Raw genomic sequence first — 11,899 nt, forward strand, 5'->3', positions numbered from 1 at the left:
GCATGAGAGCTCTTAACTTGTCGAATAAACAAACAGTATTTTATTCGCGCGCATTTTATTGTTTTAAAAAAAGTGTTATTATTCAATCGTTGTTAAAAAGCGTAGTGTTGTTTAGTGGCATTGTTTAAAATGGAACAATATAATGTGAATTTCATTTTTTTTTCATTTTTGTTCAGACTCTGAAATCACTCACGAGCCGTCTCTGATCCAAACTGAAATACCTTACCTGTCTTCGTTGCTTTTCGACTAAATCCAACTGCGCTGTCAACTTGTTGATAGTATCGTCATCAGGTGATGTAACGAACTCCAGCGCTGATGACGGACCAGACTTCTCTGTCCCAGTACTGCTAGGTTGACTCTGGATTGGGCCATCGACTAGGCGCGTAATGTCTTGCTTTAGCTTATTATTTTCTTGACGGAGCTAAAATGGAATAATAAAGAGGGATTATTAGTTGTACGAAAGTGACAGCTATTGATAAAATAATGATGCCATGATTATTGTATAGCGGTGTGCCTGTTTCAGTTCTCAATCAAATTAGAGCGATGCTACACAATGTGCGGCGTTGGCGTTGCGTTTACATAAAATTCAGAACGGTTTGCCACACGGTGCGTTACAACGGGCGCACAACTACAGAACGCGTGCGCATAGGATAAGGGGTCAGGAGACGAAGCGAGGAGGGGTGCTGCGTTGAGTAAATAAGCGGCGTTACGTACGTTGCGACACCGCATTGCCCGTGTGGCACTCGTTGCGTTGTGACGACGCAACGCCCGTGTGTCATCGCTCATAATAACAATAATGATTAGTTTCAAGTAACATTACATGACACATATGTTTGTTAGTAAACTATTTATTAGAAATTGTTTCTTTATTTACTTAATTTAGAATTTGTTGTTTTCAAACAAAACAACGTTTCAGTTGGTCAGTGACGACAAGACCTGTCAAGAGTTGTGACCCTTCTTCAATGTCTTCTTTTATACGCACACAGTCATAGCCCCGTAATAGGGAAACCCTGTATCGTGTCACGGATACACACATAGGCAAACACAACTTCCACCCAAACTCACGAGAGAAGAAATGTAGGCTATACAAATATTTGTCCCGGCCCGGGAATCGAACCCAGGACCTCTGCATGGCAGACCAGCATGGTATCCTTTCGGTAACGAAGGCAGTTATTATGTTATGTTGCTACTAAACATTCTCAAATGTACGTAAAGGAGCTGCGTGCTTCTCAATTAAAACATCAAGGGTTCGAATCTCTGTGGCAGCATGAACTAATTTAATGGCTTTATTTTCTAAGTCAAAAATATGACTGTAACGGAGCGAAGGCGTAAACCCTAAAGGGGTCCTGTGCCCCAGCAGCGGCTGACGTGGACAAAACCTTTCGTTCATTCATTAGTTCATTATTACGTTTTAATCAAACCTCACCTTCTTAACCAATTCTCTGGTCTCGTCGAATTTCTCCTTATGCATCATATGAGTCTTCAGCATATCTTCCTGGCAAGACGCTATCAACAAGAACTGTTCCTTCATAGAGTCGTTGTTATGTTTTAATGTCTCCTTCAGTATAATATTCTCGTCGAGGAGCTCGCCAAAGTGTTTTTGTAGCTCCTCTGTGCTTTTGTCATCTGTTATTATGGTACTGGCCACCATCACGCTGGCTGGGGAAGGCTGGAAATAAAATTGATGGTGCAAGGTAAAAAAATATACAACCATATATCCGTCCATTGTACAAGTACATAAGTTCATGGAAAGAAATAATTTTGATTCAGTTAACAAAAACGAACTAGAAAAGAGAACAAATAGCAAAAAAGAGAGTTAGAGAACAAATAAGTAAAAAGAAAAGGCATAGCTAAGAAGTGCTAGAATGAGAAACTAAGAAGCTAAGATGAGAACAAATAGCTAAAAATAGAGAATAAGCTGAAAAGAGAAAACAAACTAAAGAAAGAGATAGAAATAGAGAATAAACTAAAAATAGAAAAATAGCTAAAAAGAGAGAATAAGTACCTAAAAAGGGAGAACAAATAGCTAAAAAGAGCTAGAAGGAAAGATTAAGTAACTAAAAAGAGAGAACAAATAGCTAAAACAGAACTAGAACTCGAAGCTCTAGCTGGTAGCTGAAAAAGAGAACACAAAGGCGGAACAAGTGGCTAAAAAGAGAAAACAATTGCTATAAAGATATATGCTAATTGCAAAAAGAAAAGAAGGACAAATATATTAGTCAACGAAATGAAATGACAGTTCAACGTAATCATTCTTTACAAACATCTTAGTAATACAACACTATTTCTTAGTATATGAACGGTAAAATCCCTAACTGTGACATTTCAGAAAGACGTCATACGGTAACTTCCAAGTAGTAAGGTACGATAATAGGAAGTGGCGAAGTAAACACTGTCGTAACTCAAAGTTGTGGAATCGAGAAAACACGATTTGAAAATAAAAAAATAGTTAATATTTATAAGAGAGACGCCATACTTAAAAATCCGGTCAGATAAAACTTAATGTCCATAAAGCAAGAGCGAAAAAGACGTTGCGCGTTTCACTTACTATTGCACCGCCGCGGCGCGAAAAGCTCGACGTTCTTATCGCTTTTATTGCAAGGACATAAAGCTTTTACTGGCCGTTTTAATGCGTTTCCGTGTCAATAAGTGTGATGACTCCTTTAACTGAGACTATTTCAACGGTATACTCAGTACTACAAGAAAAATAAAGAACTTTTATGAAGAACACTCTATAAGGACTCTAAAAGCCCAGAGACGTCTTGAGGCCTTCGAGTTTTGGTGCTGCCGTAGAATGCTACGCATTAGGACCTAAAAAGTTCCCAACGTGACAGTTGTTCAGCGTGTTGGGAGGGACCGGGAACTCTAGCAGACCGTCACGAAAAGGGAAGTTGCGTATCTTGGAAACGTTTTACGGCATGAAAAGTACCGACTTCTCCAACTGACAATTATGGGCAAGATCGAGGGTAAACGACGTACTGGAAGAAGGAAAAAGTCGTGGCTGCGCAACATCTGTCTCGCTTGGCTCAGGATAGGGAAGAGTTCTCGAAGCAGACGGCCAGCCTCCAGTAGTGGAGAGGCACTACATGATGATGAAGATGAAGCATTGTTTCATAATAAATGTAGGTACTAAACTTGCTAATAATAATAATATAATAATAACGCAAACATTTATAGTCCTGCACTAGGGAAACCCTGTATCGCGAGTGCCATGGAGACACACATAGACAACCAACAAATGAAACCCAAACTCACGAGAGAAATAAATGTAGGCCATACAAATTATATTTAGGCCAGACTAGCATGGTAACTGTTCGACCACGGAGGTAGTTAGTCTGCCTCTAGGGGTCTACTCTCGACATCCGTCCGAAACAATTACTGTCAAATAAGTAATATTCGACAAAATTAAAAGACAAGTATCAAGTACGAAGCTTCATTCGCATCACGCGTCTTTTCATTTGGTCAAGTATTGCTTATTTGGCAGTAATTGTTTCGGACGGACGGTGATCGAGAGTAGACCCCCAGGTCTAGCTCGATCCGAATTTATCAAAATTGCTGTTGTTATTACGCGATATGTTTGTTTTTATGTACGGGACACAAAGCCATCAAAATAATGAACGAATGAAATTAAAAATTAACAAAACAATAGAAAATTTTGATTTTTTTTTTATCTACGCAATGACCTCAAGTAAGTGTAAATTCGTGAAAGTCTGTAATCATGAACAGAAATGAAACATTTTAAATTACATCGCACCTAATGATTGGTTAACTTTTGACCACAGAATAGCGCTTCAAACTTTGATTTGACTTTTCAACTTCAATCACTATGCATAAAAATAGCAACATTTGATAAAATGTATTTACATACCTTTGACAACATAATTTAAAAAAATTCTGTAGACTGAAAAAATGTTACAAACCAGATTAAGTGTGAGTGTCCAGATTAAAACTAGTCAATTGAACATACAAACACCTTCTTTTTATTCCGTGCAAAGCACAGTAAAGTCCCTTCTATTTATCGTTTATCGTGTAACCTATTATCATGCATAAAAGATTAAACGATAAATAGAAATACTATACACTTACCTACCTACTAGTTCCATTTTATCAATGATTTCCTGCTACAACGATTTAAGAGTACATTTTCATTGATGACTATTGTGCGCACGCGTCATCGCGTGAGCAAATCGTCAGGTAAATAACCGACGTCATTTCGAAAACCATAAAATAAATAACCCCGGCGTGCCTATTAGGGGCAATTTCGTAAAACCGAAAAATACTTGTAAAAAATATTCGTTGAGGATAAAGAATACAATTTATGAAAATAAATTTTAACATCCCGTATCACCTACTTTTACGGGTAATTTAACAAAATCGTGTTACTTTATCCCTTGTGAATAATTTGAGCATTCACTCCAAGTTGTGTTAGAACTAGGGTATATATTGTGTGATGAGGTGGGATGTTCTTCGTCGTAATAAAATTCGTAAATTTGGGTCATAACTTCTTCTTTTCACTTTTTTATCAACTTTTTACAAAAATTTTCTCTCTGTTTCTCTTTTTCTCTCTCTTATACTTAAAATAAACGTCCACATCTCAGGGAGAGATCCTAACGTAGACAAAGACATCGCGATTAAGTTAGCAACATACTATGCAAATTAAATTTAATCCTTAAATAAAACTCGGCACGATAAGAAGTTATAGGGTTTAAACAGTGTAATTTAAGATATGTAAGACATAAATATATTATCTATAATACCTATCAGAGTAACGATGTGGCTGTTTTAATAATAGTTTTCGGACACGCTTGAAAAATATATCTAAGAATAAATAATATGTGTAACAAGCCTAAATAATACGAGTTTCTGATAAATAAACTTGTGCCATCCGTTTCAGCACGTAAAGGGTTAATTTTCAAAAAAAGAACACTAAACACATTCTTATAGAATTTACATGGTTTTGCAGTCTTTTCACCCCTTCAAGGGAACAATTTAAAAAAAAAACAAATTGATAGTCCGATTCTACTAAGCCAAATAAGATTTAGAGTGCCTCATAGGTACCCCGCGATACTTTATACAACCACTTTGCCCACCTCTTCGAAGAACCAAAATTCGTACGAACTCACGAGAACAGACTTTGTAACTTGTATAATATAAATAGTGAATATTTGGACGTACATGCAGATTGTTTGCCTTTGTTTTTAAAAAATATTGAAATAAAATAAAATAGCATTTTGTTGTATATACGTAAGTAGTTATTAGTATTTGTTGCTATTATATTACATACTCGTAGTTAAGTTAAATGTCGTAAGTTCCTTTGCCAATTTTTTTACACACATTTTTTCACAAATTATTGTACCTAGGAAATAAATCACAATGTAATAGCTGTAGGCAAACCAAATGACTTTAAAAAAAACTCTTTCCGACTATATGCTTACGTCACAAACAGAAAACTACAGTAAAAATGTATATTTCTAGATTTTTTAAGAGTTGTATATGTAGTAGTAGGTTCAAATGAACACTGTTATCATAATTCATGACTAAATATGACGACCTCCATCTCCATGGTCGAGTGCAAGCCACACCGGTTTTCATGGTGTCGCCATCTTTAACGTTCCGAGTTTGATCAAAGTCAAAGTCAAGGTCTGTTTGTGGTACCGTCATTGTTTCTGATTTCCATAACACAAGTGCTGTAGTTACTTACATTGGGATCAGAGCAACGTATGTGGTTTTGTGATGATGTTATCTTATTCAGCCTCTTTTAAGCACTCCTTTATATATTCCATGAGTGTACATCTACATAAACATTGTATTTATCGATTGAAGTGTGGGGAAATATTTTTATCATGCACGCCTTTTTATATCATTTTCATATAAATTTTATCTATGATATCTTTTGATCTTGACAAATTATACGGATATGATAAAAAATTTTGTCAGTCAGTGGTTCACAATTGCATACTTTAGCGTCAGGGCAAGAAAAAGTAATTTTTTGTAAATTACCTTTCATTTTTTTTTAAATGACTTACTAATTACTTATTATTTAAGAAAACAAGCAAGACAATCCTACATTTCCTTAACTCCGTTGGTTTTGGCTCTGAGATCTAGTTGTAAGTATTAGCGATGACAATTAATTATTGCAGGTCGCAGTGGTGCGCCATCCTCATAATAATAAGGCTCGGTGCTCACTAACGAATCGGCACGGCGAGAGATTTTTATGACGAATAATAATATACCTTAATCCATGACATTATAGTTGAAATTACAATGAATACATTCGTAGCTACAAAAACAAAGCTGCGGTAAACTTAAGCTGGGTTTTCCCTATACGAGTTTTCTCGCACCGAGAACGCTCATACGAGTTAAATCGTATAGGTGTCCACTCGGATTTTAGTTTACACGTTATGTGTTCTTCAACGTGGAAGTAGCATTTGTCTCCTTACACAGTCAAGATGATGACGACTGATCGACTGACTGATGATGCTGCTGCGAGGTATAGGAGTTAAAAATCAAGATTAAATCTCACATCATAAAGCCTGTATGGTCAAAAATAGTTTCTCTTTCTTTTATATTAAGTAAACAAGCATACGGCCCGCCTGATGGAAAGCTGTCAACTATAAACGCCTGCAACATCAGGGGCGTCACGAGCGTGCTGCAAACCCTTTAGGACCCTTCTCAAGCCCCTTTAGAAGGACTCCATGCTATATTACTGCGGGAAAACCACGACAGGACTTCATTCCACAACCTCATTGTACGTGAGAGGAATCTCCTCTGAAACCGCACAGTTCTCTTATTTTTCTTCAAAGACACATCACAATCATCATCGTCACGTGAGCTCTAACACGTTTTCAACCACGAGAACGATTTTAATGAATTGTTAACACTTTTTTAACCATGAGAACAATTTTAACAGAAATTGTTAACATTCAAGTATTTATGACAAAATTATCGAAATTACCACCGTTCATTGATACTTTTACCATATTTTGAACAAGATAGACGTAGTCCGAAATCAGTAGAGAAGGTGGCAGTTTAGTTTATTTAATGTTCAACAAACAGAGATAGTTAAGAATTTATTTTAAAATCTATCATTTTAATAGTGCAAGAATGATGAATGCAAAATATCCACATCAAACTTAAGTCAATAATAGAGAAATTCTCATATTGTCGTTATCTTTATGCGAGTATTAACTAAATATGCTTGGCAATGAAAAGAAATATTGCTAGTTATGTCTATTGAGAATGTAATAAAACATATTTAATGTGATAATTACACTTGAATAAATATCATTAAGGATTCATAATACCAAAATAATTACCCATAGTCTGAATTCCAACCATAACACATTTTTAATCTTATTTATTATTCTATAGTTATGGTTTAAAGCATTTATATTGATTTATTATGCAGTACAATGCAGGATTATTAACAAAATTACAAAAAGAAAAAGTTGAACTATATTTATTTATCAATAGCCATAAAAAGATAGGCAAATAGTTTTAGTGTTTTGCAAAAAGGAAATAATGCCTTCTATACAAATAGATATTGAGTATGCAGTGTTAAAATGTTTACAAATGTTATTTATTCGCAAAAAAGTTGTTCCATTAGTGGTACTATAATAAACGGAAAATTTAAGCAGGCTATCAGTAGATATTTTTTGTAACCGCACAAGACCGCTTGAAATGGTGTGCAAAAGAGGACACCTATATTCAGCAGTGGATGTTAACAGGCTGAGATGATGATGTAACATAAAATATAACAAAACGGATATTTTTGTATTTTACTAATGAGCTAATGGCCAATGCCATAAAAAATAAAAGGCTTGTTGCCAGCTAATAATATTTTAGATTTTAAGTGTTGCTGTTTTTTGGACTTTTTGTAGTATCTCAGTGTTGCTGGTAAGTAATTATTTAAACATGTCACCACACTTTTGTTTTAAATAAACTAGATAAAAATGCAGATCAGTACATTTTTTTATTATTCTGCTAAGTCTTTATTTGAACTTAAATCTAGGAAAAAAGTTAAAGACTGGTTAAATTTTTCTGAGAATAAAGTACCAAGCTCCATACTAATTCGATACAAGTCTTTTGTCAAACAAACACAAAGATAAATGTTGGAATTTAGGGGAAGCCTTTATTGAGAAAAAAAGAAAAAAAAGGAAATCAACCAATGACTTTATCTTGACAGGTGAAGCAATATGTATGTCTAATATCTTCAAAAGTGACTTTGATCAGGAAGAAATAAAAAATAAGTATACTCACACCGTCCTCAAGTTGGAAATGGGCCTTGAACGCCACACTTGCCTCGGGCGGTAAATCCTTCAAGGCATCATCTAGTTGGGATTTATCCAGGCTCTGGCCATTCTCCACTCCGTTACATTTAAGATCCAAACTGGTGCCAGGAGACGTGCCGAGGATTATGAAAGAGTCATCCTCATTTATAGATGACTTTTTTGATGCCATTTTCTAGTATTAGGCTGTTGATATTAAAAAAAATTACTTGTAATGGAATGAATGTATGCAATCAACACTTACAACTAACATCAAATATGTACTGTAAAATATAGTGGTTTATTTTTTCTAATACTTTATTGTTTATTTTTTCAATTACATGTTTTGTTTTATTTTTAGCATTAACACCTAAAAACATAGTTTCTTAGAAAAGTCGCTTTGCTAAGCTGAAATTTTGGTACAAACCTCGGATAAGCCAGATTACTTCAAAAAATTAAGCATTAAGCTTCTAGGCAATAATTATATATAAAGATGGTGACTTATTAATACAAAGATTGAACACTCAGAAAAAATTCCTTCAATCCGGCCGGAATAGAACCGACGTATTCTACCTTACTGTGGCAGAGGCTATACCAACAAAGCCACGAAACGAACCGGCGGACCTCACGAATTTTTCTATGTGCTTGCGTCGTGTCTTTGTATTTGGTTTTTTCAACGACTTTTTAGTCATAGTGCCATCTATGAGAAATCTATAAACTTTACAGTTACCAGTCCTGGCGAGAGAGTCGCTATTTACTGTATTTTAAAGATTTATCACCCAGATAGTGCCTTTACACTTTCATAGATTTCTCATAGATGGTGCTACGACTAAAAAGTCGTTAAAAAAACAAATACAAAGACAGGACGCAAGCACGTAGAAAAATTCGTGAGGTCCGCTGGTTCATTCCGTGGCTTAGTTGGTATAGCGTCTGGCACGGTAAGCTAGAAGACGTCGGTTCGAATCTGGCCGGAACGAAGGAATATTTTGTGCGTGTTCGATCTTTGTATTAACAATTATAACAAACTAGTGGAGTCATTTCACAAAATATAATTGAATATCAATTCAATAAAAATTTTAAAAAAGACTTATTGTTTTAATAAATATCGTTCAATGTGTTAAAAAATTCAAAATATATTTTTCGGCTAATAAAAAGCAGCGATTCTTTTTCCAAATTTCAACCAGATTTCCTTTTAATTTGATACTCAGAAAGTTAGATACAGCTTCAACAGTTTTATGTAAGAATGAGGATAGGGATGACTCATTCAGTGATAATTATTTTATGACATTATTAATACATTGACTAATAATTAACTTGATAATAGTAAATTGAGTTTTATTGATAATTTTTATCAATTTACCGCTTATGATTAATAAATACCCTATAATATTGAACAACATTTTCTACATATAATTTCAGAACCAAATTTATAAGATTTCAACTTTATAAATTACAATGGTACGCATTTACTTCTCAAAAACAGACAAGTTATCTTTACTACTATATACAATTAAAATGACATAAGCTTGCCTTGAAAACAGTATCTAGAATTGAATTTGTCTAAATTAACATTGCACAGAATAAAAAAATACATTGAAAGCACTTTCACTTTAGAAAGTACAAATGAATGTTTGTTATCAAACATATGGCCTAGGTGTCACCTTAATTTAATGCATATTATCTCTTTTTGACAAAATTTAGAGACATACAGAGAGTATTAACCAATTCACGAATGTACCATACGATGGTGAACGATATAGCCTTGAAATGAAGATATAACGATTGTATATACTTTTAATAAAGTCAATTGTTGTTTAACTTAAACACAAATGTCTCCGGTGCAAGTATTTGGTAAGCCATCTGCATAATAAAGGGAATGTACACATATGTTTACAATAACAAATTGCTAATCGCTATTCACATGTATTGTCACTTTTTCCCTTATCGCCGCCATTCTAGCCGGCAATTCACAAAATAATTCTTGCAAAACACCTACAACTTAGCACCAAATATCCGATACTGTGCGACTAAAAATAAAATAGGAAACCTGTAATACCGTCATAAATTTTCTGATATTACCTCTTCAAAACCGGCATGCGCTGAGTTTTACACTTTAGCACTATAATACGCAGTTGCAAACACAACGTTATCAAGTATAAATATAAAACTACTTATCGTCACAAATTCACTTTGATACAATCAGCAAAGCACTGCCTAACTTTGAAAAACATTGCAGGATATGAAACGATGCAAAAGAAAATGACAATCGTACGACAGCTCTTCCTATAGATGACAGATAGATTCATAATGAATGAACATTGAACGAACTAAATTATTTTTTTTAATTTATTAAGGCTTTGGCAAAGCCATCAGCCTAAACATGAAGTTTAATTATGTTTCTGTAAATATGGCCGCCACAAAGAGGATAGGCAATTTGCGGCGCGGCGTGCTTGGATTGACTAGGGATTTCTTAAAACAGGCCGATACGGGTATTTTAGTTCGAGATTCGTATAATTTTGCGTTTTAATCTTCGATTAAGGCACAATAGCACTATCCTATTCCACTTTAAACTAGACTTCACAAAATAATTGAAAGTCAAAATAAAAACGACACTTTTCCCTCCAAAAGTTCCAGAGCGAATTGAACGAACTTAAGTTAAGGAATGAATGATCAACTGACAAAAACTAGGATGTTTGCGAAGCAAGCTCGACACGTGTTTTGTGTTTATTAAAGTAGTAATTTTCGTCCTTAAAACTCTCAAATAGTACTATTTATCCTTAGAACTTAGAGCATTTTGCTTCGGGACCGACTAAGTGCCAGATCGTAGACTGTAACTGTAATCAATGATCATACATTTTTCTCGAATACCTAAAAAATTATTAGAATTTTCTGAAACTTTTTCGAGGGAAAAAAAAATTATATCCGTACGATGACCATTTTGAAAGTCCGTAATTCATTTTGTGCTAATTCAAGGTTTAGCTGTGGTTTAGCCTAGTTTATCATCATTAGACCACCAATCTCACTCCATAGTTAACGTTGTTTTTTCTATCTATCTTTCACATAAAAAAATATTGTCATGTGCATTGACCTACCAATAAATGGACGTAGGGTTCGCGCTAAAAAGTGTCCGCACCCATAGGGCGTTAAAATCGCATACAGAGCGTCAATCACGCAACAGTCTTCATTTGTTCGAGTGTCAATCATGCAGTACCATATAATAATAACTTGTAAAAATTACCGCAGTAAAGTGTAAAAACAGGATTTTGTATCATATTTTCACTAAACAAATATATTGTGTTATCATAGTTCTCATTTAAAAGTGTTATTTTGTACAGTTTTATCGTATTTAATTTATACATATATAAATTTATAAATGAATCGTAAATATAAATTACAAAAGCGCACAAAATAATCAAATAGCTAACTGTCCTTTTTCTACACATTGCATGCGCAAAAGATGGAAAGAGATCCATTACGCCAATTTTAAGAAGCTTATATAAACTTTTTGGTCATTTTCAATTGTTCGAACCACAAGCGATTGAAATATTTAGAACAAAGAAACTATAGACTCGCTTTGATTTTAATCTTAAATTGTTGTGTGGCGGCTTTAGACGCCGCCTATTATCACCGGC

General features: G+C 34.5%; 1 protein-coding gene across 1 annotated transcript in view; it reads right to left on the bottom strand.

Moving 5' to 3' along the window:
* The window catches only part of LOC113230809 (NF-kappa-B essential modulator), a 28,323-nt gene extending 17,954 nt beyond the window's left edge, over positions 1-10,369 (bottom strand). Inside the window, exons 1-4 of the mRNA XM_026464898.1 lie at positions 10,347-10,369; positions 8,260-8,474; positions 1,427-1,669; positions 222-421 (exon numbers count right to left, since the gene is read on the bottom strand). Of these exons, the coding sequence (XP_026320683.1) occupies positions 222-421; positions 1,427-1,669; positions 8,260-8,460 (644 nt within the window). The 5' untranslated portion in view covers positions 8,461-8,474; positions 10,347-10,369. The remainder of the gene's footprint in view (positions 1-221; positions 422-1,426; positions 1,670-8,259; positions 8,475-10,346) is intronic.
* Between the last annotated feature and the right edge of the window lie 1,530 nt (positions 10,370-11,899).

Source organism: Hyposmocoma kahamanoa, unplaced genomic scaffold (assembly GCF_003589595.1).
Source record: "Hyposmocoma kahamanoa isolate Upper Pololo Valley unplaced genomic scaffold, ASM358959v1 64, whole genome shotgun sequence".
Lineage (NCBI taxonomy): Eukaryota > Metazoa > Arthropoda > Insecta > Lepidoptera > Cosmopterigidae > Hyposmocoma > Hyposmocoma kahamanoa.